Source organism: Vicugna pacos, chromosome 2, assembly GCF_048564905.1.
Source record: "Vicugna pacos chromosome 2, VicPac4, whole genome shotgun sequence".
NCBI classification, from domain to species: Eukaryota; Metazoa; Chordata; class Mammalia; order Artiodactyla; family Camelidae; genus Vicugna; species Vicugna pacos.
In genome coordinates, this window is record NC_132988.1 from 81,466,625 (window position 1) to 81,493,927 (window position 27,303).

At 40.7% G+C, this 27,303-nt stretch overlaps 1 protein-coding gene across 1 annotated transcript in view; it reads left to right on the plus strand.

Moving 5' to 3' along the window:
* PKD2 (polycystin 2, transient receptor potential cation channel) overlaps positions 1-27,303 on the plus strand; it is a 50,444-nt gene that overhangs the window by 14,320 nt on the left and 8,821 nt on the right. Inside the window, exons 3-10 of the mRNA XM_072943149.1 lie at positions 5,107-5,240; positions 6,750-7,000; positions 10,654-10,878; positions 13,289-13,517; positions 17,819-17,986; positions 20,454-20,635; positions 21,897-22,017; positions 26,030-26,128. Of these exons, the coding sequence (XP_072799250.1) occupies positions 5,107-5,240; positions 6,750-7,000; positions 10,654-10,878; positions 13,289-13,517; positions 17,819-17,986; positions 20,454-20,635; positions 21,897-22,017; positions 26,030-26,128 (1,409 nt within the window). The remainder of the gene's footprint in view (positions 1-5,106; positions 5,241-6,749; positions 7,001-10,653; positions 10,879-13,288; positions 13,518-17,818; positions 17,987-20,453; positions 20,636-21,896; positions 22,018-26,029; positions 26,129-27,303) is intronic.

Below are 27,303 nucleotides of genomic sequence, written 5' to 3' on the forward strand. Positions count from 1 at the left end.
CGGCGCATCTCACGGGCATCTCAGCCTTAGCATTCTTCAGCCTCAGCTCATCAGCCCGCCTGTCCAGAGTGCTTTGCTCATGTTCTCTGTCTGGGCAATGTCAGCATCACCCCTGTGAACCGCTCACCTCAAACCTGGGCGTCGTCCTCGGTGCCTTCCCTCGCTCTTCTCATGGGATCGTTTCGTCTGATTCTTCCTCTGTAGCACCTCCCACATCCGTCTTCATGTGTGGCTGTTGTCGCTATTTCTAACCTTTATCATTTCTATTTTGGGTTATTCCTTTATTGATTCAAATGACTGTTCAGGAACTTAATTAAAACATATATAGGCCCTGCCCTTAGACATGGTAAGTGATAAGAAAGAAGACAGCTGGGGAGGAGGGAGCCCTACAGGGAGGGCCTCTCTGAGGCCTGCCGCAAGAGTGGGAGCCGGTCAGATGAAGAGGGAACTGCACGAGTGAAGCTTCTGAGGCAGGAAAGAGCTCAGAACCTTCCGGAAGCTGAGTGCAGACGGTGCCTGGAGAGAGAGCCATCAGATGAGGATGGAAAGGTGGTCAGGGGTCAGACCCTGCAGGTCTGGTAGGCTTTGGTGAGGAGAAGCCAGGGTTTTAAGTAGGGTGGGTGGGGGAGGTGATGAGATGTATTTAAATATTAAGAATTTGGCTCTGAATACCATTGGGATCCAGTGTCTGGACTGTAGGACCCCCAGGCACTGGCTCCAGACTGCTGTCTGTGAAACCAGATTAAACCAGTCAAGGTAATTGCAGGGCCAGCTCCCTCTGAAGCCTGGAGGGGATCCTTCCCTGCCTCTCCTGGCTCGTGGTATCCTTGGTATCCTCGGCGTGTACTGCCTCAGGCCTCCACTTCCACAGGGCGTTTCCCCTGTGTCCCTCTCTTCACGTGGCCACCTCTTTATTTTTTTACCAGTGGTCCCTATTTTTTTAACACCTTTATTGTGGTACAGTTCCTGTACAGTAGGCTGCACATATTTCAGATGAACACTGATGAATTCCGATAGATGTCTACAGCAGTGAAACCACTACTGCAGTCAAAATAGCTAACATTTCCATCACTCCCCAGGAGGCGCAATTGTCCAGTCCCCAGTGTACCCCTTCCTGCTCCCTTTAACGCCTGATAATTCACATGGCCATCTCTATAAGGACACCTGCCTGGATGATTCTTGACTTTAGGGACTTACTGGTGTTGTCTTTGTGGCCTTGAATATTACTAATTTTCTTAAATATTCCAGGGACATTTGAAAAAGAGTATGAGTGATCTCTGTTGGTGCAGTATTAAGTTTGATGTTTATACATTGTTACATATTCTATTTAAAACCCTTAATATCCCTAGATCATTTTTGTCTTCTTTCTCTGTTAAAGATTGAGAAATATACATTTAAGTTTCGAACTACAATTGTGGTTTTGGTAAGTCTCCTTATATTACTAGAAGGCATTGCTTTATATATCTTGATACTGTTATTCAATACATAGTGTTCACTCTAGGTAAATCATTGTGTAAAGTATCATTTCTCAACATAAGATAACCTTTTTCTGTAACTCAGTAGTCACCTTATAATCACCTTTGTCAGAGGATTATACCACCACTCAACACCTCATAAAGAATATTTTATCCCGAATGTATGTCTAATATGTATTTTCTCATTCCTTTATTTTTAGCTTCATTTTGAATGGGTCTCATAAAAACTCTAAAGATGCACTTTTAATTTTTTAACCAATATTTAAGACTTTGCCATATTGTCAGTTTAAACTCTTCACAGTTCATGCCTTTGTCAAATTTCTGCCATCTTATTTTTTCCTCTCTTTTTATGCTTTCCCATTACTTTTCATTTCCTTTTTCTTTTGTTATATTGGACATCTCTCCTTTGCTTTTAGTTGCTAGTACTTGAGCCTATAGTTTTTCAACTACATTAAGAATAAAATGGTGTCCATAGTTTATTTTGAAATGAGACCATGTTTATAAGACAGCTTTGGTTAGTTTACATGCTAATTAGTTGGCGATGCTGTGTTTTTTTTTCCTTCTGGCTTATTTTATGGAAAACTAAATTTAGGAGTTAAAACAAGGACTAAATAGCAGAATAAATATATGCACATAGGATATACATGTGTCCTTTGCCTTATATTTTTTAAAAATATTTCCTCTCCTTTCTGATCGTCATTTGTTTCATGCTGTAGCTTTTTTTCTTTACAATTAAGTTTGTTTAAAGGGTGAATATTACCTTTCAAATGGGCTTTTCCCATTAAGGACTGAAAGGAGGACTCATGTAACAGTCTTATATTTCTATTGCATTTAACAGTATGCAAAAGATGCGTTTACATACATTTCTCCAGGTGAACTACACAAAAGTCTGAAATGTTATTATCCCCATTTTCTACATAACGATACTCAAGCTCAGAAAATTTAAATAGTTGTCCGAGATCCCAAGACACCGAGACCCACAATTATGAACACAGAGGCTGACTTAAGGATGAAGAAAAGCTGAAACTCAAACCCAAATCGTTCTGACTCCAAATCCCAGGGGTCATTTAGCTACAGCCTAGATGGACTCATGGTGCATCTGATTCCTGGAGCGTGTGGAGCTGTTATTTGAAGATGTCCCATGGACCAGCCCACTGCCTGGCACAAGGAGGGGACTGAGTTAATGTTTGCTGATTGAATGAATGTGTTAGAATCCACATCCATTCAACGCTAGATGGCATTGTTTCTCTGGATGCCCAGCAGGTGGCGCTGCATAACCAAGAGGCTGTATCATTTCCCTTTAATTGAAGCCATTAAATTCCATACGGGTCCTGAGAATTTCAGAAGCAATCAGTATTAAAAATAGAGGACAGTAAAGGAGATATATTTTTAAATCAGTGGCTAAAATACATATATGTATGTGTATATATGTGTATATACATTGCACATTTATAAATCAAAAAATTTAGCTTATCATAATTTTTTAACAAAAAAACCCACAGGTAAAAAATTCGAGAGTATTGTATATTAATCAGTCAATCTAAAGCTAACTCTAATTTCACTAATGAAAAAAAATCTATTTAGTAATTGTTTAGTCTAGTTTAGGAAGCCTTCAATACTACTCTTTAGCATGGTATTAGCTTTGGATCCGAAGAAGGCTGTTGTGGAGTACATAGTACATGTCCATCCCTCGGTGGTAGCTGGCAGGGAGCACTCCCCCTGGGAACACTATGAGCCCCTCTTCTGAAGGACAGAGATCACATCTTGCTCATCTTCACATCTAGCACCTTGCCCATAAATGTGACTGGATTAAAAGTCCAAATCCTTAACTCTGGTCCAGTACAATTTTAAGAGGAGGCAACTCATGTAACACTGGAAGAAGAGTATTTTTGTCCCAGTGAGTGGGTCATAGGGACAGGTGAGGGAGCCTGCCTGAGGGGACTGGAAGACGTCCCTTCCCCTCTAGATGGGGAACACGAGCCGTGTGGTTGTGTGCATTTATTGCTCCACTGACTGTTCGAGATGAACTCTGAGACACACTAGTGTTTGGATCACTAGTATCCACTCCTCTCTTTTCATCTTAATTCTCTATGATGCCTGGGTGGGGAGGGGACTAGGTGAGGGAAATACTTTGCTAAATAGCATTTAATCCCTGAAGCACTAAATACGAGGCTTTAAAAATGCATGTTATGATGCCTGTGGATTATTACAGAATCAGCTAAATATTAATTGCTTGCTGGGTATTGAGAACTATGGTCAAAAGAAGTATAAAACTTCTGTGGTCAAAGGAAGTATTAAAGGGAAATGTTTCTTTCCTCTTGAAGCTTTTTGTCGGCTAATAGTAGGAATTATAGTATATTGTTCCTGCAATTATTAGAGTTCAGAGTGAGACAGCACTCTTTAAAATGCTGGAATTTTTAATAGATTTGTTATAGCAGTCTGGTTAAGGAGGAAGAATCACCATTACTGGACATTTAACTGTCAGCCACTGTATTGGATAAGTTTTAATTATTATTTTTAAGCACTCCAAAAAATCCGATAAGGTAGCTAATTATCCCCATCTCATAGAAGAGGAAACTGAAGCTTGGAAAGTTTAGTCAACTTGCCCAGGTCACATAGCAAGTAAGAGGCATGACCCAGACTCAAACCCTGATCTCCTGTGACATAGTAGGCCTACAGATTATCTCCCCACTTTTCTCCAGGACCGTTCCTAATGGGCCGGTATGATCAGCAAGTCTCCATGGCCCAGATGTGGCTTGAGTATGGAGCGTGCCTTACAAGATTTGATAGGTAGATGGGAGGCAGATGTGTCTGTGTTAGTCCACATCCCAGAAAGAAAGAGATGGGAGACTCAAGGTGGTAATTAAAGGAAGTTTAACGAAGGGACTGTTTAGGGAAGTGTGGCACTGTTACAAGAGCCAACAGGGGACATGGGGCACTGGGGAACAGTTCCCACCTGCAGGTCTGGAGGGAAAAAATGTGGGAATGGCGTGGCATGAACCTGGCATTGCTGGGGTAGAAGAGACTCCCCCGGCAGCCGCATCCAGGAAGTTAGGGGATGGGAGGTTGGGGAACAAATTCACCTCTCCCTTCTTGCACCCCTAGATCTCCTGTTTGGCCTCCTATTGGCTGAATTCACTGGAAACCAGAAGGCAGGGGAGCCCGATGGTACTGTCTGTGGAAGTCAGCCTCAGGGCACGGAGCAGGGCCAAGAAGAATGGAGAATTGATCTGGGAACGAACCAAGAATGGGTGCCCGAGCTCTTGTAGGGAGAGTGAGCAACAGGGGCACAGCCGAAGGATGAGGAGCTCAGCATGGCCTCTGTGGGGGGGCTTCAGGCTCACTGGCACGGATGGTCTGTCCAGGGAGATGGTGGGAGGTGACACTGAAGGGCATGTTGGAAGTCCCAGGTGTCAAGTAGAGGCGTGTGATCTTCATTTGATGTTCAGGAATAAGCCAGTTTCGTTTCACATAAGCCAACGTTAATTTATTTCTTTTAAAAGCCAGAGAGCCAGGGAGGTGTCCTGGCAGAAAGGGAAAGGGAAAGAAGGACATTACGCGCGTCCACCAGGAGCGTGTGCATGAGGCTGCAGCGTCTTGCGGAGTTCACGCGGCTCTGTCTGTCTTCCAGTGACCTACGGGATGATGAGCTCCAGCGTGTACTACTACACCCGGACAATGTCGCAGCTCTTCCTAGACACCCCAGTGTCCAAAACGGAGAAAGCTAACTTTAAAACTCTTTCTTCAATGGAAGACTTCTGGAAGGTATTTACAAATGACCTCTTTACCACTAGAAATTGTTCACTGGGCTTCATAATATTCAATTCAGCAGTATCTACAGGTCCTGCCATGTGCTTAACACTGGGTTGAGATGTTCAAAGTTGCGGTGAGTTGTTAGCAATTCCACTGAGACCACGAGGGGAGGTGCCTTGCACCGTGCTGAGTGTATCATGTCTTACCTTACTGAACCTCCTTAGTAACCTAATAAGTACCAGTATTATGCGCCAAGTTGTAAATGAAGAAACTAAGATGCAGAGTGCTTACACGTGGCTAAAGTGTAAGAAAAATTGACTTTTTTCTTGCCTGACAGACTTCCTTGCCCTAGTTGATAATTCATTCAGTCATTCATAATTCCGTAAATAATCTTCTGAGTATCTCGTAGGATGTAAGCACCATAAGAGCAGAATTTAATTCTTTTGTCTTGCTTTGTTTTTTTGTTTTGTTTCTTTGTCGATGGTACCGTGTACCGTAGAACAGTGCGTGATACAAGGCAGGCCCAATCTTTCAAAAATCTCTAACGTAAAATGCAACCCAGCCCCTCCCCAAATTGTTACAGATTCTAACACAGTGATAGAGGACGAGATATACTATAGGATTATTAAATATTAAACTGATCTGGAAGACATGCTCAGAATCTAAGAAAATTAGGAAGAAAATTGGAAAGGAAATGATTGCTTCTTCCTGGGGAGATACTTTCTAAATTCTTATTAAGCCCTGGGGTCAGAGCTATTGATTTTAAAAGTAGAGGAAGTGGATCACAAGAACTAAATACACTAAATAATGCCTAAAAATACTTGGCATCCAAAACCACCCCTGTGTAATGTGAATCTTTCCCACCTCAGTGGGGTAGGTCATTCCATCTCTATTGGTCGTCTGATAAGGATAAGACACTGAGAAACGACTGGGTCTGTCTTCCCGAGGGGCAGACTAACGAGACACTTCTCACGCTTTCACAGTTCCATGCATGATAAGGAAGGCCAGACTCTGAAAATGGAAGGGAGGAAGGAGAGGTGAGGGGTTAGAGAGCTGACCATGTGACAAAATAGGCCAGACAGTTAAAAGGTTCCCTGGAGGACAGACTGGCAATCAGAAGTACAGTCTTCTCCTCTCCAGTGACTATGAACCATGGTTATGTGGGGCGCTGTTTTAATCAGAGAAAATGAAAGTGGTCGTGGTTGTGCATTTATGCAAGCTCCACCCTCTCCCCAGCCTTCATTCCTAAAGTAGAAATCAGAGTTGCCGTTTACGAAGCATCCACTCTGTGCCAGGTGTGGCCACCAGACAGAAGATAGATATTACAGATGCTCAAGGCCTCACAGCCAGCAAGTAAATGACGGAGCAAGATCCAACCAAATCTGTTCAACAGCAGAACCCACCCTTGTCACTCTCCCGTGTCCGCAGCGTTGCCAGTCTGTTGGTCACACAAACATTCCAGGAAGGAGCAAGGCAGCTGCTGAGCTTGGAGCTTTTCAAAACTGTTGCCTCTGCTTTCAGTTCACAGAAGGCGCCTTATTGGATGGGCTGTACTGGAAGGCGCAGCCCAGCAACAGAACCGAAGCCGACAACCGGAGCTTCATCTACTGCGAGAACCTCCTGTTGGGGGTCCCGCGGGTACGGCAGCTCAGAGTCAGAAACGGGTCCTGTTCCATTCCCCAGGACTTGAGAGACGAGATTACCGAGTGCTACGACGTCTACTCTGTCAGCAGTGAAGACAGGGCTCCATTTGGCCCAAGAAATGGAACCGCGTAAGTGTCTGTGGCTCAGGCCACGGGCCCTGGCCTCCCACGGACATTCATTCATTCATTCAGTCTCTAACCCCTTCACCAAGGAGAAGATGCCTTCAATGCTTACCCTTAAGGCTATGGCCAAACTTTGGTTTCTCAAGTTTTCTCTACTTTTTACGCCCTTGTAGCTTCTGCATACGTGTTTTTCCAACGACTAAATGGTTGACCATATGACCCATGGGAAAGAAGCTACTTGGGCCTTCGGAGGTTTTTCTAAAATACCTGGATCCTGTTTTTATAGATCCAGTAACACGGTTCATTCAGTTGTTACTAGGACATTTTCTGGTACAGAAAATCTTTTTTATTAACTCTTAGAAATAAGTTTTTGTTCAGAGTACAATTAAAGTGTATAGTAAGCTTACACTTGCAGTTTTTCTGTCTGGTTTAAAGCCTCTCCTTCTCAAATGTCTGTTTATGATTTTGAGTACGTATCTCTGTTGTGCATATTTGCAGGGATTTTTAGTGCTCTTTGGTAACCATACTCAAAACGTCTTGTGTATTAGGGGAGGACAGTCATTATTTCTAGAATTACTGTGGTTATTATAAAAAATGAGAGGAGCTCACGGACTGTCCCATGGTGGACCTCTTGGGGCACTGGCCAAGGGTGAGCCACTGTGATTAGAACTGTCTTTTAAGTTTGATTAAGCTAATTCTGCCAGTTCATCTGGATCCCTTTCTTGGGAAATGAGATACCAGAATCCAGATTAGTTTACACACGATGGAGGCAAACCCCTTTTTCATAACCAGATTCCTTGTCTATCACCCAGCACACACCCTCTTTAGAACTAGGACCCACAGCAAACAGTCAGCATCAGATTTAGACTGAATCCCAAAAGACACTTTTTCCAGACTGTCATGGTGATTGCTCTCTGGTGCTCATTCTTCTGGTTCCTGCAATGCAAAAGCATACAGTTAAACTCTGGTGCCTTGTCTCATATTTTACTTTAACACATGTCATTGATAAGAGAGATTTAAGCAGCCTCTACTTCATGCTAGTTAAGAAGTGAATCCATACATTATCTCATCTGCTTTTCACAGGACCATTCTGAAACAGGTATCATCTTCATTTCATAGAAGGAAAAATGGAGGCTTACTTACCCAAAGATCACCACTAGTAAATGGAACCAAGCTGGGATTTAACCAGCCTGACTCCAAAACCCATGTTTATTCTAAGACACCACATTGCTTCTTCCGTATTAATGAAGGTGTTAAGGTACCATCTTGCTGCCTTCATCTCCCCATCAGTGTTCAAGCTTCTTGCAGGCAGGGACTCTGTTTTGTTCACTACTGCATTCCCAAAGCCTTGAGCAGTGCCTGGAACATACAGATGTCCAGAAGACACTGGATGGATGCGTGATGAACAAGTGCTTTCCACTACGGAGTGGGCTTCTGAAGGGGTCCTTCTTCTATGTGTCAAAACCGTCCTGGTCCTGCGGAGACTGTGTTACTCCCATTTCTCCTTCCCTTCAATTCCAAACTTATTAAAAGAATAGTCTTCTCTTTTCCATACCATTGATTCACCCCTTAAAACTTAAGCCCTTGCTTTGGACACCTCTCTTGGAAGCCACCAGTGGGTCTGTTCACTTGGCCAATTCACTGGTTGCCATCTTCCACAACCTCTCTGCAGGATGCAGCTGTGTTGATTGCTTGTTCTTTTGACTTTGGTGAGTGACACTTAACTTTGCTTTCTCCTATTTCTGCATCCCCCTTCTCTCTCATGCCCAGGTTCCATAGTCAGATCTCTCTCTTTTCTTTCTTTATACTCTTTCCCTTGACGTTCAGATGGCTTACACTCTCGTCTCTATTTGACGATTCATCACTTCTTCAACAAATATACTGCGCTAACGCAGTAGCATGTGGGCATGTTCCCAGTGAGGTCTCCCTTTTCTAGAAATGGTGCTGGCCGGAGAGACAACACAGCAGGAAACAAAACAGGTGCAAACCCTCTGTCTTAGCAGAGCTTACGTTCTAGTGATAGAAGACAGGTCTGTCTGCTGACCATCTGTCCCAGCAGCTCCCATAATTCAATATGCCCCAAACCCTCAGTTTTTGCAGGGACAGCTAACCAGCTATATCAGCGGCCCCAGGACCACCCCTAGGTTCAGTAATTTGCTAGAAGGGCTCACATATATATATTTGCTAGAAGGATTCAGCATATATTCATGGCTAAGTTTTATTGCAGAGAAAGGATATGTGCAAGAAGCTACAAAGGGACAGGCACGTGGGGCAAAGCCTGCAGAAAACCAAGTGCCAGCTTCCTGAAGTCTTCTCCCAGCGAGCCACACAGGACGGGCTTCATCCCCCCATAACAAGTTGTGACAACATGTAGAAAACGTCTGAGAAGCTCATCAGAGACCAGAGTGCCTGCTAGTGCTGGTCACACAGGCAGCTTCTGCCTAGCACGTCCCCAGATCTCAAACTCCTGGGGGGAAGCAGGCATTTGGCATAGGCCACTTGGTTTGTACCGACAGCATCTGCACAGTGAGCCACTCTTTCTACGTACAGAAAGTTTGATATCAGTGTAGGGAGTCATTCATCACTCAAGTTCCAGACGTCAGCCAAGGTCCAACCTTGCGAGCAGGCCTTGTGAAGGAAGAGGGGTCTCACACCCGCTGTATTAACTCTTGCCTGCCCCGGAGCCCGCTGTTTCTCACCACCCCAGCCACCAGAGTAACCCAGTTCTGTGCCTGCCAGAGACCTCCCCTGCCCCTCACCATCTGACCACAGTCTGCCTTTCAGCCTTCTTTTTCTCATCATTTGGGAGCCAACCCAAATCACTGCCGGCTGCCCTGTCCTTCTCTGGCCCTGCCCGGCTCAGGCCTGCAAACACCCTCCCCAGCCACCTGTGTAAGTCTGAATCCTGCTTGCCTTTCACAGCCCGGGTCTAGCATGGCTTCTTCCCAGGCCTTCTCTGCATCACCTGTCCCGTGGCTGGACCTCCAAGGAAAGTCAGCTTTCCTCTGATGGGCCCGAGTAATTTCTCTGTGCATCTCTGTTGGTTCTTGTATCATCTACCTTAAGGTTTATTTTCATCATTTAATTACAACTTTTCTCTCCCTGCTTATCATTTTGGGAGAGAAAAAATCTTGGTTCATCTTTATATCCTTATTAATGCCCGAGAAGCATCTGGTTCCTGAGAGCCTCTGTAGATATTGGTGGATTATGTTCCCAGATGCTGTATGGAGTCCTACTTAGTTCAGTTGCCGACAGTGACTTGATGAACTTGTACCTTTTTTGGCTGCAATTTTTTGGGTGCCTAGAATCGTCATAATTCCTAAGTCACCCCAGGAAGGCAAACATCAACTGAGGGCTAAGAACTCAGGCCTCTGGAGACAGACAGTTCTGGTGTGGGTTCCTGACTCTCCCTTCAAAAGATTTGAGATTGAGTTGACCTAAGCCTTGGGGCCCTTATTCCTAAAATGGGGATAATAAGTATGAAAATTATGGAAGAAAGCACTTACAAAGCGTCACGGCAAGCACATTACCCTGCTCGATGAGACTTATATTTATTTATTACACACTGTATCTTACCAGGAACCAACTATCTTTGTAAGTGCCCCAAATGTTCCACTGATTTACCTGTTTGTTTTGTTTTTGTTTTGTTTTTTGATTAGTTGGATCTACACAAGTGAAAAAGACTTGAATGGGAGCAGCCACTGGGGAATGATTGCAACGTATAGTGGAGCTGGCTACTACCTGGATTTGTCAAGGACAAGAGAAGAAACAGCTGCTCAGGTTGCTAACCTCAAGAAAAATGGCTGGCTGAACCGAGGAACCAGGGCAACTTTTATTGACTTTTCAGTGTACAACGCCAACATTAACCTGTTCTGTGTGATCAGGTGTGTACAAGGGGCACTCATCCCCCCACTCCTGTGTGTTTGTATGTACATCCTAGACTGGAGAAAGGCCAGAAAACCATTGCCTGCAGTTGGCTAAAAGAGAATGTCAAGGATCAGAGCCAATAGCAACAAGGGGTGAAAACCAAAAGCTTATTGGCAGAGGGATATCTTGTGGGAAGGAAGTTGGGATCCTTGAATGTTAAGAGTTGGGAAGAATCTTAAGTCTGGTTTATCCCAAAGCTGGAACCTTCCCACTGTGTTTTGCTAACCTCTATCTTTTTCCATTATGAGGCTGACCAGTGCTGCATGCTCCATTCCCAAGCCCCTCGGCCGTCAAATCTTGACTCATTTCCCTAAGTTTCCTACTCTCAGATGATGCCCACGCTATTAGGACACAGGCACAGTAGTCAGGGGCTATGCCTGGGTAAGTAAGATACCCAGTACCTGCTCACGTTCAGGATTTACCAAAGGTGCCTAAAGTTCCTTCTACAGATTCTGTGATATTGCCATTATGACCACTCATGATAGTGAGGAAACTGACAAAGATCCCACCACCTTGTCTGGGGCCTTTTGTTCATTCATTCAGGAAACATTTATTGGACACTTAATACATTCCAGGCACTGTTCAAGGCTCCTGGGACACATCAGTGAACAGAATAAAGGTCCCCGCCCTTGCAGAGCTTGTGTTCAACCAGGAGGAGATCATAGATGATAAACAATAAACAAAAGAAACAAATTAGTTAAATAGCATGATAGAAGGTGATATACGCTATTAATAAAGTAGAACAAGGCAAGGTCGATCCAGAGTTCACCTGCTTTCTTCCTCCTGGTGAACATGGTGACAGCACCCAAACGTTGCCAACATGAATTATTGCACATATATTTACTCACCAAATAAGAAGGATACATTCTTGTAATATCCTTATTTTGTGATTATTTTTGAGGCTAAGCTCAACTCTGCATTATATATCCAACTGGATTGTCCCAGGTCCTATTTCTAACAACTTTTGCAGAAAATAGTATCACATTAAATCAAGTAGTAGTTATTACTAGAAATGAATGAAAATCTATTATGATTATTAGTGAACTTTTCCTAGTGATTCCAGCGAGAACAGGAGGAGATTAAAAGCAGGCTGGCAACTCTGACTGAATTTTAAGGAAATACCTGTTTATAGAAAGTATAGATGAGTGTGTCTTTCACTTCCTCCCCATACTTGAAGAGTGAATTCTGTCAAGGCAGTTACTTCATTTCTCTATGTTGTTGTCTCAGTCTGGAGGGAATGACAATGCAGAACCAGGATGGGTGGAGAGAAATGACTCAGCACAGAAGCCACTTCCTGCCTCGTGAGTTCACATGGAGGCTGTCATGAGGCTCAGTATTGCTCTTCTGAGTTTGTGGCTCTCGCCCCTACTCTCCAACACATCCAATAGGAAGAAAACAGAACACTGATAGTGCAGAGGAAGGAAAACGTGTCACGCCTCTTTGGCCAGTACTCATTTGCCGTAGTCCCTGCCTGTACTTGACTATGGCTCATGCTTGAGCCCGAGACACTCAGGTTCTAGGAGCCGCTACACATCCTGTGATGGGAGAGGCAGTTAAGCCTAATCGCTGACTGCAGGTCTTTTAAAAGTCTTGAAATTAAGGATCTAGAGATTGAATTTCTAGTGTGATAGGGAAGTTGTACCTTAAGTGAATCATTTAACTTTCTCAGCATGACAGCTCCAAGTGGGAATTTGGCAAGAAGCAGCTTCACTTCTATTATGGTAAAGTACTAAAGATCAGTGCCAAAAGGATGAATGTTAAAACGTACATTTTATTGTTTCAGACAATCAGACATTTACTGAGCACCAGTCCACTGTAAGGTTCTGGGAAGGGTAGCAATAAGTATCCCCTCGGCAAATTATTTGAAGCTGGTTAAGGGTTATCAAATACATGAGTGAAAAACTCAGTCCCTATCTTTATATGTGTATGAAATAGACATGCTACTTCTCAACCAGACCGTGCATGTTTTGAATGATGACATATCTGTCTTATGTTCTTCATTGCCCAGCTAAATGACTTGCATTTAATAGAAGTCCTAGAAAGGCTTATTTGTTGCTTAACTTCTATTTTAAAAAAAAGTACACAACATTTTGAACTGTATACGTACCAGAAAGTTAAACTGGATACTGAGGAGAAATAATCTCTGGTCTGAGAGGCCTTGGGAAGTATCCTTCCTTTTGTGGCACAAAATTCTACGCATATGGAGTCACTGACTGATAAAACGACATTTGCCACTCGTTTGGGGTGGTTTGTGGTCCCAGTTGTACTTCCTTCTAGGACAGGGATGGAACAGTCGCTGTCCTTGCCTGGCTGCATCCATGTGTTGTTGTTGTTGTTACTGTTTTCATTGTTCTTATTGCAACACAGGTTACTGGTCGAATTCCCGGCAACAGGCGGTGTGATTCCATCTTGGCAGTTTCAGCCCGTAAAGCTGATCCGATATGTCACAACTTTCGATTTCTTCCTGGCAGCCTGTGAGATCATCTTTTGCTTCTTTATCCTTTACTATGTGGTGGAAGAGATACTGGAAATTCGCATTCACAGGCTACACTATTTCAGGAGTTTCTGGAATTGTCTGGATGTGGTGATCATTGTGGTAGGTTCGAGAACAACACCAAATTCCCTACTCTGTTATTAAAACATGTTAGTTAGTCTTTGCTCTCCTCGGTGTTGTGGGTCTTGATAGTCCTGAAGGGGAATCTGAAGGTTCTCCTTTATGATATCAACTTCAGTGTTACTAATTATTTTCTCATTTTGCGTGAATAACTCTTCTGAATATGGAAGTGGGGGGTGGCATTCACAGTAAGCTCTCACTTAGCCACACTAATAACAAGAATAACTTAGGAGATCGCGTTTGGCTTGGGCATGCCATTTGAGAAGTGGGGGAGACAATAATGTTCTGTTTATTCTGTTCTTTGCTAATGATACTTTTCTTCAACTGCTAACAAAAATCAGTTTATGTTTTTCTGCACATATGTAAAGGTATGGCCAAAAAAAAAAAAAGATCCAAAAAATATTGGAGGTGGCAGCTCCCTGCAGTTTAAAATAGCACTATTTGCAGGAAATTTTAAACTGCAGGGAGGTTTCTATATGAGGTACAAGAAACTCGTAAAGCAGAGTTATGATCAAGTTAAGACTGTGCCACCTCGCTGCCTGCCCGTGACTCTATGATAACTTCCAACACCTGTTCAAGACGGTTTCTCTTCAGCATCGTCTTAATCATTTCCTCCCAGAGGTCTCAGTGTAAAAATGTGTTTTTGCAAGCTTTTCTACCTTTGGCAATAACACAGTATCTTTTGCATTTAAGCATATAAGCATATTAGGTGGGGAGGGTGTAGCTCAAGTGGTAGAGCGTGTGCTTAGCGTGCATGAGGTCCTGGGTTCAATCCCCAGTACCTCCTCTAAAAATAAATAAACTTAATTACCTTCCCCCACCAAAAAAAAATTATGAAGTTGGATAAATTGTAATAGCTTTGTATCCTAAGAGACCATTAATTAGCATGAGTTAATCATTTAAAAAATTAAGCATATAAGCTTATAATGGCATGCTTAATTGTTACAGCTTAAAAGTCCACCATCCTTTCCACTGTCCAATGACAGAGCTGCCCCTCTGAAATCTTAGTAAGTGGGGCATTACTCTTTGGGCACTCTGTCTTCTATTATCCTCCTTCTTGACCAATATTCTTTTCCCCTAACCAAAAATTCATTTGGCTTTGTGAAGCACTGACATCAAATCATTATCAAATCATCACTAGAATTGGTTGGTAAAATGTAGAAGACATGTTATTTAATTTGTTTTATATGTTATTAAACATAGAAAATATGTTGCTCATATGTAAGTAAAAGAATAAGAACATAAACACTATATACATGTATACTGCATGGCAGTAACAATATTAATAGGAGCAGTAATAATAATAATAATAATAATAGCTAACAATTTAGAAACTATCCTGCTAAGCACAGTTCCAAGTACTTTTCTTATGCAGAAGTTCACTGAATCCTCACAATAGCCCTCTTAACTACACTGCCCCTCTAGCCACATCCATGTGTACTTTAGAAATAACTTTTATACAAACGAGCATTCCTATAGAGTACAGTGGGGACCCCTTCTGGCCCTGGTGCAGTTAGAAGTGCATCCTCCTTTCACGGTGGCCGTGTAACATCACACAGTTCCTGTAGCTAAACTCTTGATCCCCAAATTCTCAATGTGCTAACAGTAGACAGCGTTAAGAAGAATTTCAGCATTTAAGGAGACACTAGAAATCATTTTTCATAATATTTCTGTACTCTTGATGGCAGAATGCAGTCCATATACATTGAAAATTATCCTAGGAAACAATTATTGTTTGGAGCCCTAAGGAAACAAACCCTGCTTTTTTAGTTTACATGGATTTATTTATATGTTGGTTACTGAGAATAGTGGTAAAAAGGTGAGGGTGATATTATGCTAATTAGTAAGTTTTCCCCTTTCTTAAGCAAATACCTTCAGTGTCAACAAAAGACTAGTCAGTGGCATTCAACTTCTTTGATTACGTACATACATCAGTGAAAACTTTGATGACAAACCCTAATGTATTTTTATTTATAAAGTATGTGTGTGTGTGTGTGTAGTGGTGTAATAGGTACATTTATGAAAACATATCCAACATAGAATTTGAAATATTGGGATAAAAATAAATACAAATAGAATTCTAACAGTTTCTTATCACCTGGCTAGAAGTTTTAGTATTTTCTTCCCACACCCCAGTGAATTGCCTTGTACCCACTTTGAAGATCGCTGGAAAAATAGCTGATGGTGTGGAAATTGAGGAAGTTTCTTAGCCCAGCAGCCACAGAATTTTGCAAGTATTTCTTTGAAAACTTGCTTCACTCTGCTACTTTTCTTATTTTTTTTTAACTCTTAGTGCTGCCAAGACAACAATTCAGTCTGCTGTCATCAGAACAAGGAACGGCTACAGGAGTCCCACTTCTCCTCTGAAGCCTTCTCTGACCCTGTAGAAATAGGACGTGCTTCCTGCACATCCCCCCAAATAACCCCAACGCTCCGCTAGACCTTCAGCCCTATGAAAAGAACTGAGGCTGAAGTACACCTGAAACTTGAAAAGAAAGTATACCCTAAATATAAATATAACATCTCAGAATCACTTTGCAATTATGGGCTTACTTCAAATCAACCATTTGTCCTAAGCAATAGTCTTTCAAAACTAGCTGTGAGGAAATCTAAATTCAAATAATTTTGTTGGTTGGTAGATTTCACAGGGTGAAAATGAGTAATTCATTTACCTAACAAATCTTTTTTGAGCACCTACTATGTGTCTGGCATTGTTCTAGGCACTGGGGATATAGGGATGAACAAAACAACCAAATCCCTGCCTTCATGAAGCTTATGTCAAGGAAAGAAAGTTCTTTTTGTAGATAGGGATGCAAAACCCAAAGGAAACTCAGAGAAGTAACAACCCAAATGCTCAAAAAAATCTCTTTTTTCCTCTCTTCTCTCTCATTCTCTATTTTGAAGGAAAATCCTCAAGGAAAATTTAGTATATTAATATGGTATTGATATTGTATAAATTGACCATATATTCCATATTTTTATAAACATTTGCCCTGCGCTAAGCAAAAACAAGGGTACCTAATGAGAATTGGGTGAAGGGTTATTGTTGGATTCAGTCCATCAGCCCTTTTCTCTCAGTGAAGTCCATTAGATAAACATTTTCAGTATATTCCAGAGAGCTCAAAGGGAATATTCCCACCCCCCGCACAAAAATACAAGGTTAGGTCTGGGAATCCTACACAAAGAAGAAAAGGGAGGTGGTGAGGTTGGCTTTTTCAGCTGTGGTTGGCAGCCAGGCAGGTCTCTGCTCTGACAGTCACCAGGACAGCCATCTCAAGAAGGGCTAATGAAGTGGCCTCTGACCTTCTTCCCTGAGAAGAGAGAGAGGATGGACAGCAAAGGTCACAGCACCTGCCACAGCCCACCTGCTGTGGATTCAGACCCCACACGAGGGCAACGTGGCTACAGTTAAGCCCTAGCACGTTCCACACATACCCGCTAATCCAGTGGTGACGGATGCAAGTAGCGCCCAGTGTTCCCCTTGGATCTGATTTTATAGCCCAGAAGCAGACGTGAAAGTTACACGGTCATGAATTAAGGGGCAGAAACAAGCAAGAGGCAAAGCCTGGGCTCACACGTTCCCACCGCAAGCCTTCTCGAGCCCTCTGTGCCAAGCATTCCCACCAGCCTTTCAGACCAACCTCATCCTTCCCTCTTAGGAGCACTCCTTTTAATACATCTTGTTGCACCCTGCACCTGTGTTGTGCGCTGCCAACTCCTTAGAAGGTTTTTGTATTATTTGTCTCTGTGTGTTTATCTGCTCTTGAACCAGAGCATAAGTTTTCCAAGGACAAGGTTTGGAGTTTTTACTTCTGTTTTTTCCTCTTGATGTCTACCACAGTGTTTTATATTTATTGAATAAAGAAAAGAATAGATGGCTAGAAAGTGGGAAAAAAACAATAACAGAAAGCAAGATGAAGGCTGAGAAAAGCAGAAGGGTGGAAAGTGATTTAAATGAGGGTAGCATTAAAAACAAGGCATTCCTGCTTGAGTTTTATTTTGTAACATAGTGACGTCTCTTGAATGTGTGCACACGCACATGTGTACACACGTGCACTCACTGAATATCTATCTATTCCTAACTCAGGAAGTGCAAGCAATATATTTTACAGCAGTGCTCAACGCTTTCCTTCCGTGTAAGTGACTGTTATAAATGCCATTGGTTGAGTAGAATGGTGAGCCCTAGAATGAATACATTGGTGAAGAAAAATAAACTAGGTGTTTTAAGGTAAGTTATATATTTCTAAAATGCTGTAATAATGTGTAAACCTTTTGTTTTCCAGCTATCCGTGATAGCTATAGGAATTAACATATATAGAGTATCAAATGTGGAGGTGCTACTGCAGTTTCTAGAAGATCAAAATACTTTCCCCAACTTTGAGAATCTGGCGTACTGGCAAATACAGTTCAACAACATAGCAGCTGTCATAGTATTCTTTGTCTGGATTAAGGTAATTTATGAATCTCATGTTCAGATTTTTTAATATCTTTTTCTTCTTTTATTAACCTGAGGCACACAAAAGGCTGAAGGACTTGAATTTATTTTTGTGGCCAAATTTAAGGAGCCAGCACGAGCTGCTCCAGGTTTTATAAGTAAAGTAAACCAGCAGGACTCATGTGACCGTTCATCTCACTGAGAAGAAGACTCCCCGCTGCCTGCACTCTTGCTAGACCTGTCTTTGCAGGTTTCCTTCAACAGATGCATTAAGAGATCTTTTCAGGGTGTCAGCTGGGCCTGGGGCCCCTGGCTACACTGACACAGAGACAGGTTCGAGTTTCACTGGACGTGGGGTGACCAGGTGACGGAATTGGAACCAAGAGAAAGAAGGGAAAGAGAGAGACACTGCACTGGAAACCTTGTCTGGAAGGATTGCCTCTTTTCCAGGTGGAAGCCATAGGGAAGCTTTACCTGGAATTGAGATTGGGACAAACAGCTCTTCTGAGCAGTACCTTAATGACTCATTTCCTTCTTTTCCCAAGACGTCATGTGCATTTCCATGTATGTGAAAGCTTAGGTCATTTCATACACAATGAGCCTCAATTCTGGCGATGCAGGAAATTTCAGTAATTCTGAGGCAGCTACCAGCCTGTCCCAAGTTAAGCTCTATGACTGTACCATCCAGATAGTAGCCACGAGCCACAAGTGGCTATTTAGATTTTAATTTGAATTCATTAAAATTACATGCAGTGAAACATTCAGTTCCTCAGCCACTCTGGCCACATTTTAAGTACTCAGTGCTTTACGTGGCCAGTGGCTACTCTATTAGACAGTGGAAATACAGAGCATTTCCATCATCACAGAAAGTTCTGTTGAACAGCACCAGTCTAGAAGGTCCTTTCCAACAGTTATTTATTTTTTTGATGTAGTATTCACAGTGGGAAAGCCTGGGATTTATCAGAGGGCATAGACCTCATTCTGTATCTCTCGTGCTGTTTATTCAGTCACATGTTTCTTCAGGAGAAACCCTCACTAATGTGCCAAACCTTTATCACAAAACAGTCGTAATAATCAAGATCTTACAGAAACATTGCTAGGAATGGTATTAAGTAATGCAATTACAACAACTGTCAAACACAATTTGTTGTGGCCAGAAACAGTTTAGAGAGGTCTTTAAGTAAAATTCTGGAGATTTCCTTTCAATGTGTGCCCCAGGCTGGGTGTCTTATTTAGTGCTTCCCTTATAAATATCTTGCCCCCTAAACATCAGGAACCATTAAGTTCTCTTAAGGCAGGGAGGGGAACTCAGCTTATAACACATCTCCTTGCTTCCACCAAGGCTTCTTGCTAGAGCTGTGCAGGTTACGTGCTCTCCAGGCTGGAACTGCACGCGTGGGCAGCCGTCCTTCGTGCCTCGTCTATGGAAGTACACTCTGGCTTTGCAGTCAGACAGAGCGGGGTTCAAATCCCCGCTCCGAGCCCTGGCTGACTCCTCCAATAGAATACCAGTATTTCAGTCATCACAGTGTACATCAGCCTGGTACATGGTCAAAGCACAATAAATGACACTTAATAATCAGTAATTAATTAATAATATGTAATAAGTATTTTCCTGGAGTTATTTTAAACTAGTGTTCATTTGTGGGGTTTTTTTCCTCTCTCTTTTAATCTTTCTTGGGGAAAAATATCTCTGGTCATTTTAATTATAACCAGATCTGTTTTCACTGTATTTTAACTCATCATGTAAAGTATAAGTGACAGGAGCAGAAGCTTTGCTCTGTCCCCTGCTGTATTCCCAGCTCCAAGAACAGTGCCTGGCGCATGGTAGTCCCTCAGCAAATACTTTGTGAATGAGAAAATAGAAGCTGCTGGAATTGGAAAAAAAAAAAAAAGAGATATTTTCCTTTTTTTCTTTTCTGTGTATCCCTTCCCTCTCTTTTACAGCTCTTCAAATTCATCAGCTTTAACAGGACCATGAGTCAGCTCTCCACAACCATGTCTCCACTTGCCAAGTCATTTTTCTCCTCTTTCATTTTCTTTTTGTTGTGAAATATACGTAATAAAATTTGCCATTGTAACCACTTTTAAGTGTATGATTCAGTGGCTTTTAGTCCCTTCACAGTGTTGTGCAACCATCCCCGACTGTGCATTTCCAGATCTTTTTCATCATCCAGTTGCAACCTTTTTATCCATTGAACACTAACTCCCCATTTACCGCTCCCCACAGCCCCTGGTAACCTCTGTTCTCCCTTCTGTCTCTGAATTAACCCACGCTGGGTACCTCATATAAGTGGAATTGTGCAATATTTGTCTTTTTGTGTCTGGCTTCTTTAACTTAGCAGTGTGTTCAGGGTTCATTCGTGCTATAGCATGAGTGAGAATTTCATTCCTTTATAGGCCTGAGTAATGAATGTTTCACCGTGTGTATTTACCACCCTTCATGTGCCCATTCATCTGTGTATTCCTTCCCTCTCTTTCAGCTCTTCAAATTCATCAACTTTAACAGGACCATGAGTCAGCTCTCCACAACCATGTCTCGGTGCGCCAAAGATCTCTTTGGCTTTGCGATCATGTTCTTCATTATTTTCTTAGCGTATGCTCAGTTGGCATACCTTGTCTTTGGCACTCAGGTTGATGACTTCAGTACCTTCCAAGAGTGTATGTAAGTATACATGAAATTAAGAAGAAAAATTTATCAGGTATCACTGCCTTCTAAAGAAATCTTCATAGTTGCTTCTTAACTACCAACTGTTTAAAAGTAGTTTTTTTAAATGATAATTTTTTTAAACAAGAATTCATTCTCTTTCCCAGAAACATTGACCCACCAATGCAAAGATGACCGTGCATTCTGAAATGCTAATGGTTAAGATACAGCCCTAAAGTAGTAAGATATAGAAGAACAGCTATCATAAACCAACTCTGTTCCAAAGACTGAGGTCTTCTGAGCACCAAATGCAGAGCATTTCAGAGACCATTTGTCTACATTTTTATTCCTATTAAATATTATCACCATATATGTCAAACTTCAGCTTATTTTCTAAGGGGAGAAAAAAAGGTTTCTAATAGTCTGGGAGAAGCTCAAACCAATACAGGAATTTTCAGTCTTTTTCCAAAGTCCTCAAATATGATGTTAAAAACAGGTAAAGTAGTCAGTATCAGGCTTCCATGCCTTTCAGAAAGGAGTTAGGAAAGAATCTGATCATCGTAACAGAAATTAATGGGGCTTTGTACACGAGGATCCCTAATTACTGTTGCTGTTTGATTAAAGTCAGGAATGGAAATAATTTTACTGATTAAGACCCAGTTTGGCAACATATAGAATCTCTTGAGCCCACTCTAAGTGCATTGAGAGTATTGGATCTTCACACACATACAGTTTTGGCTGTCCTTAAAAAAATTTTTTTTTGAAGTGGGCAGGTAATTTGGTTTACTTAGTTATTCTTTTTACTGGCGGTACCAGGGATTGAACCCAAGGATCTTGTGCATGCTAAGCACATGCTGTACCCCTGAGCTATACCCTCCTCCCACCAAAAACTTTTTTAAAGAGATTTTAAATTCAGACCCAGGATAACCATTGTGACAGTTTAGAGTTATCATATTTTACCCAGATGATGTATTCAATTTTTATAGCCTATTGCTTTATTAGTCATCTAATGATAATAATGTTTTCTTTTTAACCAAATGGAAATAACACATTTAGCATGAAAGCATATTATTTTTATTCTCGAAGACTTTAATTGCTCATATGAGTAGCATAAGTTTTCCAGAGGGATTGACAATTTTCTATTATTTGTCAGCTTTCTACATTGATTAAAAAAGTGTCCAAAAGTATGAAATCATCTTTTAAGAAATGTTAAGTCAAAAGAATGCTGGCCATTCTTTGTTTTTGTATTGTAGTGTTGTGTCTTGTTTTGTTTTTATAGCTTCACTCAGTTCCGTATCATTTTGGGTGATATCAACTTCGCAGAGATTGAGGAAGCTAACCGAGTTTTGGGACCAATTTATTTCACTACATTTGTGTTCTTTATGTTCTTCATTCTTTTGGTATGTACACTTTTGTTTACAGTGAAGTGATTTAAACTTCATAAGTCACCGTCATAAGTCATCACCTTTTCTTTTCTCTCTCTCTCTGTTCCCTATCATTTTTTTTAAAAGACCCAGGAAGTAGAAAAATGTAGATAGTAGAAAACATATTTTACTTTTCATTCGCAGTTTTAAGTCTTCACCAAATATCTTTTCCATGTTCTTTCATTTATATATATGTATTCAATACAAAAAAAATAATAGATCAAGTGCAGATTTGCAGTTAACCTAAAATAGTGCTTTGCCTAAAAAGTAGAATATGCTCACGTGCTTTTTTAACACAGACGTCAGCACTTTCGTGGTCACTTGCTTGCATGACTTTACATTTCTCTCCTTCTTTTCTTTTTAAAAAACAGAAACTGACAAAGCAAGCCAAATGCAGGGTGTCAGGTGTAACATTTGAGTGAATTATTGCTTGTCAAGAACAAGATAGTTTGTTTTAACTTACTCATATTTACTGCATCTGGAGACTGCCTACAAAGAATATTCACATTTTAATTTAAATCTAACAATGAATGGAAATTGCTTTAAAGATTATTTTCAAAAATAATTCTTTTATTCTTTGGATTTGGTACAAATGAACATCTTCAATAACATTTTGGCCTTAAAATAGTTAAGATTTTTAAAAAGACATTTTGTTCTTCATCTTAACATTTACACATTTATTTGTCCACTTCACTAAGAAAGCATTAAGTTAGCTTAACCTAGGTGGTGGGTATTTTTCATGTAAACACTAACACTTAAGATTTTCCTTATATTAACCATCATCTTAAAAAAAGAAAACAACATTGTTTCCATTTTTAATAGATTTTATAAAGATCCTTTGTCTAAAGTTAAGCAATTCAGTTGTAAGAGCTCCAGAGTTGGTCCAGGTATTTAGTGGTTAAGTACATGGTACTCACTGACTGAGAATCAGATGTACGTTAATTAGACTGAAGGAGTCAGGAGAGCACATGCAAGTCCCTTTATATCCTGCTCTGTGCACGTGTCATGATGGTTTTAAACCTAAGCCTCTTAAAAGTTTCTGGTTCCTGTCATATATTTAAAAATTAGGGAGAAGAGTAAGCCTTTGTTACTCTCCAGCATTGGTAGTACTATGAATGCTGGAGCATCTGAATCCCTGAATCTCTACTAAGAGAACAAAAGCCAGCAACTGAGAGTTCAGTGGACTTCAGGCCACCAGAGTTTCCTCTATTGTCAGTCTGCCAAGTGAGGGACGTGGTCGTGGCAGATGGAGATGCTCAAATGTGGACTCATTTGAATGTTGTCCCCTAGTAGACAGCACCTCCTAAATTATGTGTCATTTTATCAGATCAATCACTAGAACGTGAAAGCTTTTCGTGTTTGTATATTGAAATATTTTCTTGCTCCACTGCGCAAAAAGGCATTGTTCTCCCTGCATCCTCCAGAGAGAGGGGAGGCTGCTGTCAATACAAATCTTTTTTTTTTTTCCATAAATGGCAAGCCAAGTGCAGGGTTGGTGACCATTCTGAGATAACTGCCAGGTGTTCATTTATTGCCCCCTTAAGAAGTCACAGTGGTGGTTCAGCTGAGCCAGGAAGCAAAAGCTTGGTCATCAGCAGGGAAGGACACCCATTATGGAGTCTACCCTGCAGCTAAGGGAACCTTCCTCTCCCCACACCTTCAAGAGCTGTTCTCAGCCACTGCCTATTTTCTGAAATCCTTTCAGAGGACACACACTTTAATCCACCTCAGCTAAGACATTTGCAGGCATTAGCTAGCAGTCTTTGGAAACAAATAAAACGTGAGATGCCTGCACTGGAAAAAAGGTGGGAGGGGTTCCTTCAACTACAACTCTCTGACCGTGGAATCAAGCATTAAGCCAGGAACTGACCTGTATTTTGTATTCTATTCTCATTTCTGCTACAGAATCTTAAACAATATGTTTCCTTAATTCATAGAGATTTAGTAGCTCATTAAAATAATACAGCTCACTGTAAGTCAATAGTGCTTCAATAAAAATAAAATAAAAGGCACCTCCTAAAATGGTGCTCAAAAGTTTACAGACATCAAATGGCCAGCAAAAGAGAGTGCCAGAGTAAGGCGTTGTAACAGTTTTAAAATTTTGTACAGTATTAAACAATCTATGTAATAATAGAAAAGTATGAAGAAATTCTATGGAAGTTAAACAGTTGCCTGAGCAGGGCTTATATATATATATATGTATCTTCATAGTCTGGTTTAAAAATATGGGCCTAACATGGAACAAGAGATAATGGAAGAAACGAAACAGGGATATATTTAGTGTTCAGAAATGTATTATTTAAACTTACTAGAAGCAAAATATCTGTTTTTCAAGTGATTCAAATATATTATTGTCTGAGTCTTATTTGCCTCCCATAATAAAAATATTTTGTAGTCGTTGAGCTAGAAACTCAAGTCAGAGGGCACTGAACTAAACAAGAGAACGCGATTAGGCTTGGATAACTGAAGAAAAATGTTTTTGGTTGTAATCTTATGTCACCCTTTGAAGCTGGATAAACTCCTGCCCTCTGGAATCTCTGGATAATCTTTATATTAGGATGGACTTTGGTGAAAACATTAATTTCTCATATGCTTTAAATAAAGAACATCACCAAAGTCTTCAGTGGTCTCTAATAAGAAAAACCACTGAGGAAATTTACTGACCTCTTCAATTTATACTTTCCTTCTTAAAGTTAATTGTTTAATAAGTTTAATTATTATCACAAAGTTAAAATATTTATTAATAACTGAAGCTGTGTTTCAATTGAAACAGGTTTACCTTTATGTGAGGAAATAAAGCTCAGTTAATCAAGTTGTAGATTACAATCTAAAAGTAATCATAATAATTAATAATAATAATAATAGAGCTCTCATTTGTTCATTCATCAATCATTCAGTAAATCTTACCGAGCCACTATATTCCAGGCAATGTGCTGGGTGCTTGGGATGCAAGTCGTAAGGAAAATAGAAGCCAGCCCTCCCCTCGTGAAGTTTCTGGGGACTTACAGGGAAAACAGACATAACCAAATACTCAGCTGTATGGTCACAAAACACGTGCTCAAAAGGAAACACAAAGGAAGAGCATGTAAAGAAAGGCCTGATCAGTTGGGTGCGGTGCTTCAAGAAAAGCTGTTGGAAAGTGGTCTTGGAAGTACAAACCATGATAGTGGGGAAGGGAAAAGTCAGGAAAATGAACTAACCATTACTGAATAACAAATAATAATAGCTATAAATTATGTAGCACCTGCCATGCATTAGGCCCTGTCCTAAGCATTAAACGTAGACTATCTCATTAATTCTTACGACGGATCTGTTGGGGAGGTACTATTATTTTTCCCATTTTATAAATGCTAAAACAAACAAATTTTAAAATGAAGAGAAGAGTTACACAATTTAGTCTTGGCATTGCCAAGGCAAGAACTCAAGTTTGCTTGACTCCAAAGTTTGCCTTTTCCACTAAGCTTTTCCTGACTGCCTATTGTGTTTCTGTTTGCAGAGGTCTTTTTAACCCCTTAGAATGTATTCTGTAAATCGCAACTATTATTATGTAACAATATTTGGAATAGGCATAGAAGTCCGCTTGTCTGTGTTAACTGTTGAAATCTGAGGAGCTATTTAGAGTTCTGTGACCCTAATAATTTATGTCAAATGAAAAAAATGTAGAGAACATAGATAAGAAAATAATAATCTCACCATTCATAAGTAAATACATTAATATTTTGTTGTATTTCATCTGTTTCTTTTTTTGCAAAATATATCACAATATATGGTTTTGTGAGGAAGAATATACATTGCATTTTCCTTTGCCATGACAGTGGAAAAACTAACTTTCCCGAAGAGTATAGTAGCAAAACTATTAAGTGATGACTTCTTAAAATATTCAAATTGTTTAAAAGAAAAAGGTACATGTTGAATTTTGGATTGGTGTTTGCAAAATACATATTTAGGTTTCTTCTTTAATCTCTACCTTCTTTTGATTTACAAATAGAATATGTTTTTGGCCATCATCAATGATACTTACTCTGAAGTTAAATCTGATTTGGCCCAGCAGAAAGCCGAAATGGAACTCTCAGATCTTATCAGAAAGGTATGACAAACCCTAATTCTCAGAATTGTTTTATTTTCTGCATAAAATGAGCATTGTTTCAGTCAGATTTGCAAATCAACATTGGTCCACTGACGCTGTTTAAAATAAAGAATCGATTGCTGTGTTCCAGGAATAATGTAACTGTTGTCTGCCTTGGAGCTAGGGATGGCTAATGCTGCTAGCCTGAACTTAAATTCTGGGAATCCCTTAATGCCCTGGCATGAAATTCTCAATAATCTCTTTTGCCTCTTAAGAGCTGAGCTGCTGGTTTCATCCCCTTTATTTATTTTGACACCTCCTCTAGCTGACTTTCACTTCCAGATCCAGAGTTCAGAATAAACGGGAAGGGAAGATTATATAAAGACATTTCGACTTCCTCTATCTCAATTACAATTTAAAAAAAGAAAAGAAAAGAAGTTTTAGAGACAAATATTTTGTAGTTTGCTCGTTATCCCTGACCTTCCAGGGGAATTTTTAAAATAGTCAAAGAAAAGAGTCCCTGAAGCAAGGCCACAGCCAAAGAGCCTGAGAACTTTCACTGAAGCACCTTCTCAGGAAGTGTTTAATTGTTAAGTGGGAGGGCTGGACAGGAAGGTTGGGCAACTTTGTTCTTCTGGAAGTGACTTCTTTATTTGCTTTAAAGCAAAAACTTAAGCAACAACAAATAACTACATCTAAGTAAACAGTTTCTTCCCTAACATGATTCTGCTAAGATACAGTGGCTCCTTGACCATAATATTTTTCTGTTTGGTTCAAACCATAAGACAGTGTTCTCCATGTGTCACGTCCTAACAGAGAACGTCCACTTTGTAAAACAAAATCTCTTGAATGATACCTAACCTTAGTGTTGTCCTGAATTTTGCATAACAGTTGATTCCATTCTAGCAAATCCCCACGGTGTATACAAGCAGTCCTCACTTTGCACTTTGGTTCCGATATGCACAAATTTCAGTTATTGCCATTAAGTAACACCAGCCTCTCAACAGAGTTCAGGTTTCAATGATCACAGTATACTGACGGTAATGGCATAAAGTACAAACTTCACTTTCAGTTACCACAGTGCACTTCAGTTATTACAGTATATTAACTGTGAGTAATAGCACGAAGGACAAACTTCACTGCTAGCCCTACAGATCATTACATAAATAACAGACGTGCAGCAGAATCAGTGACTA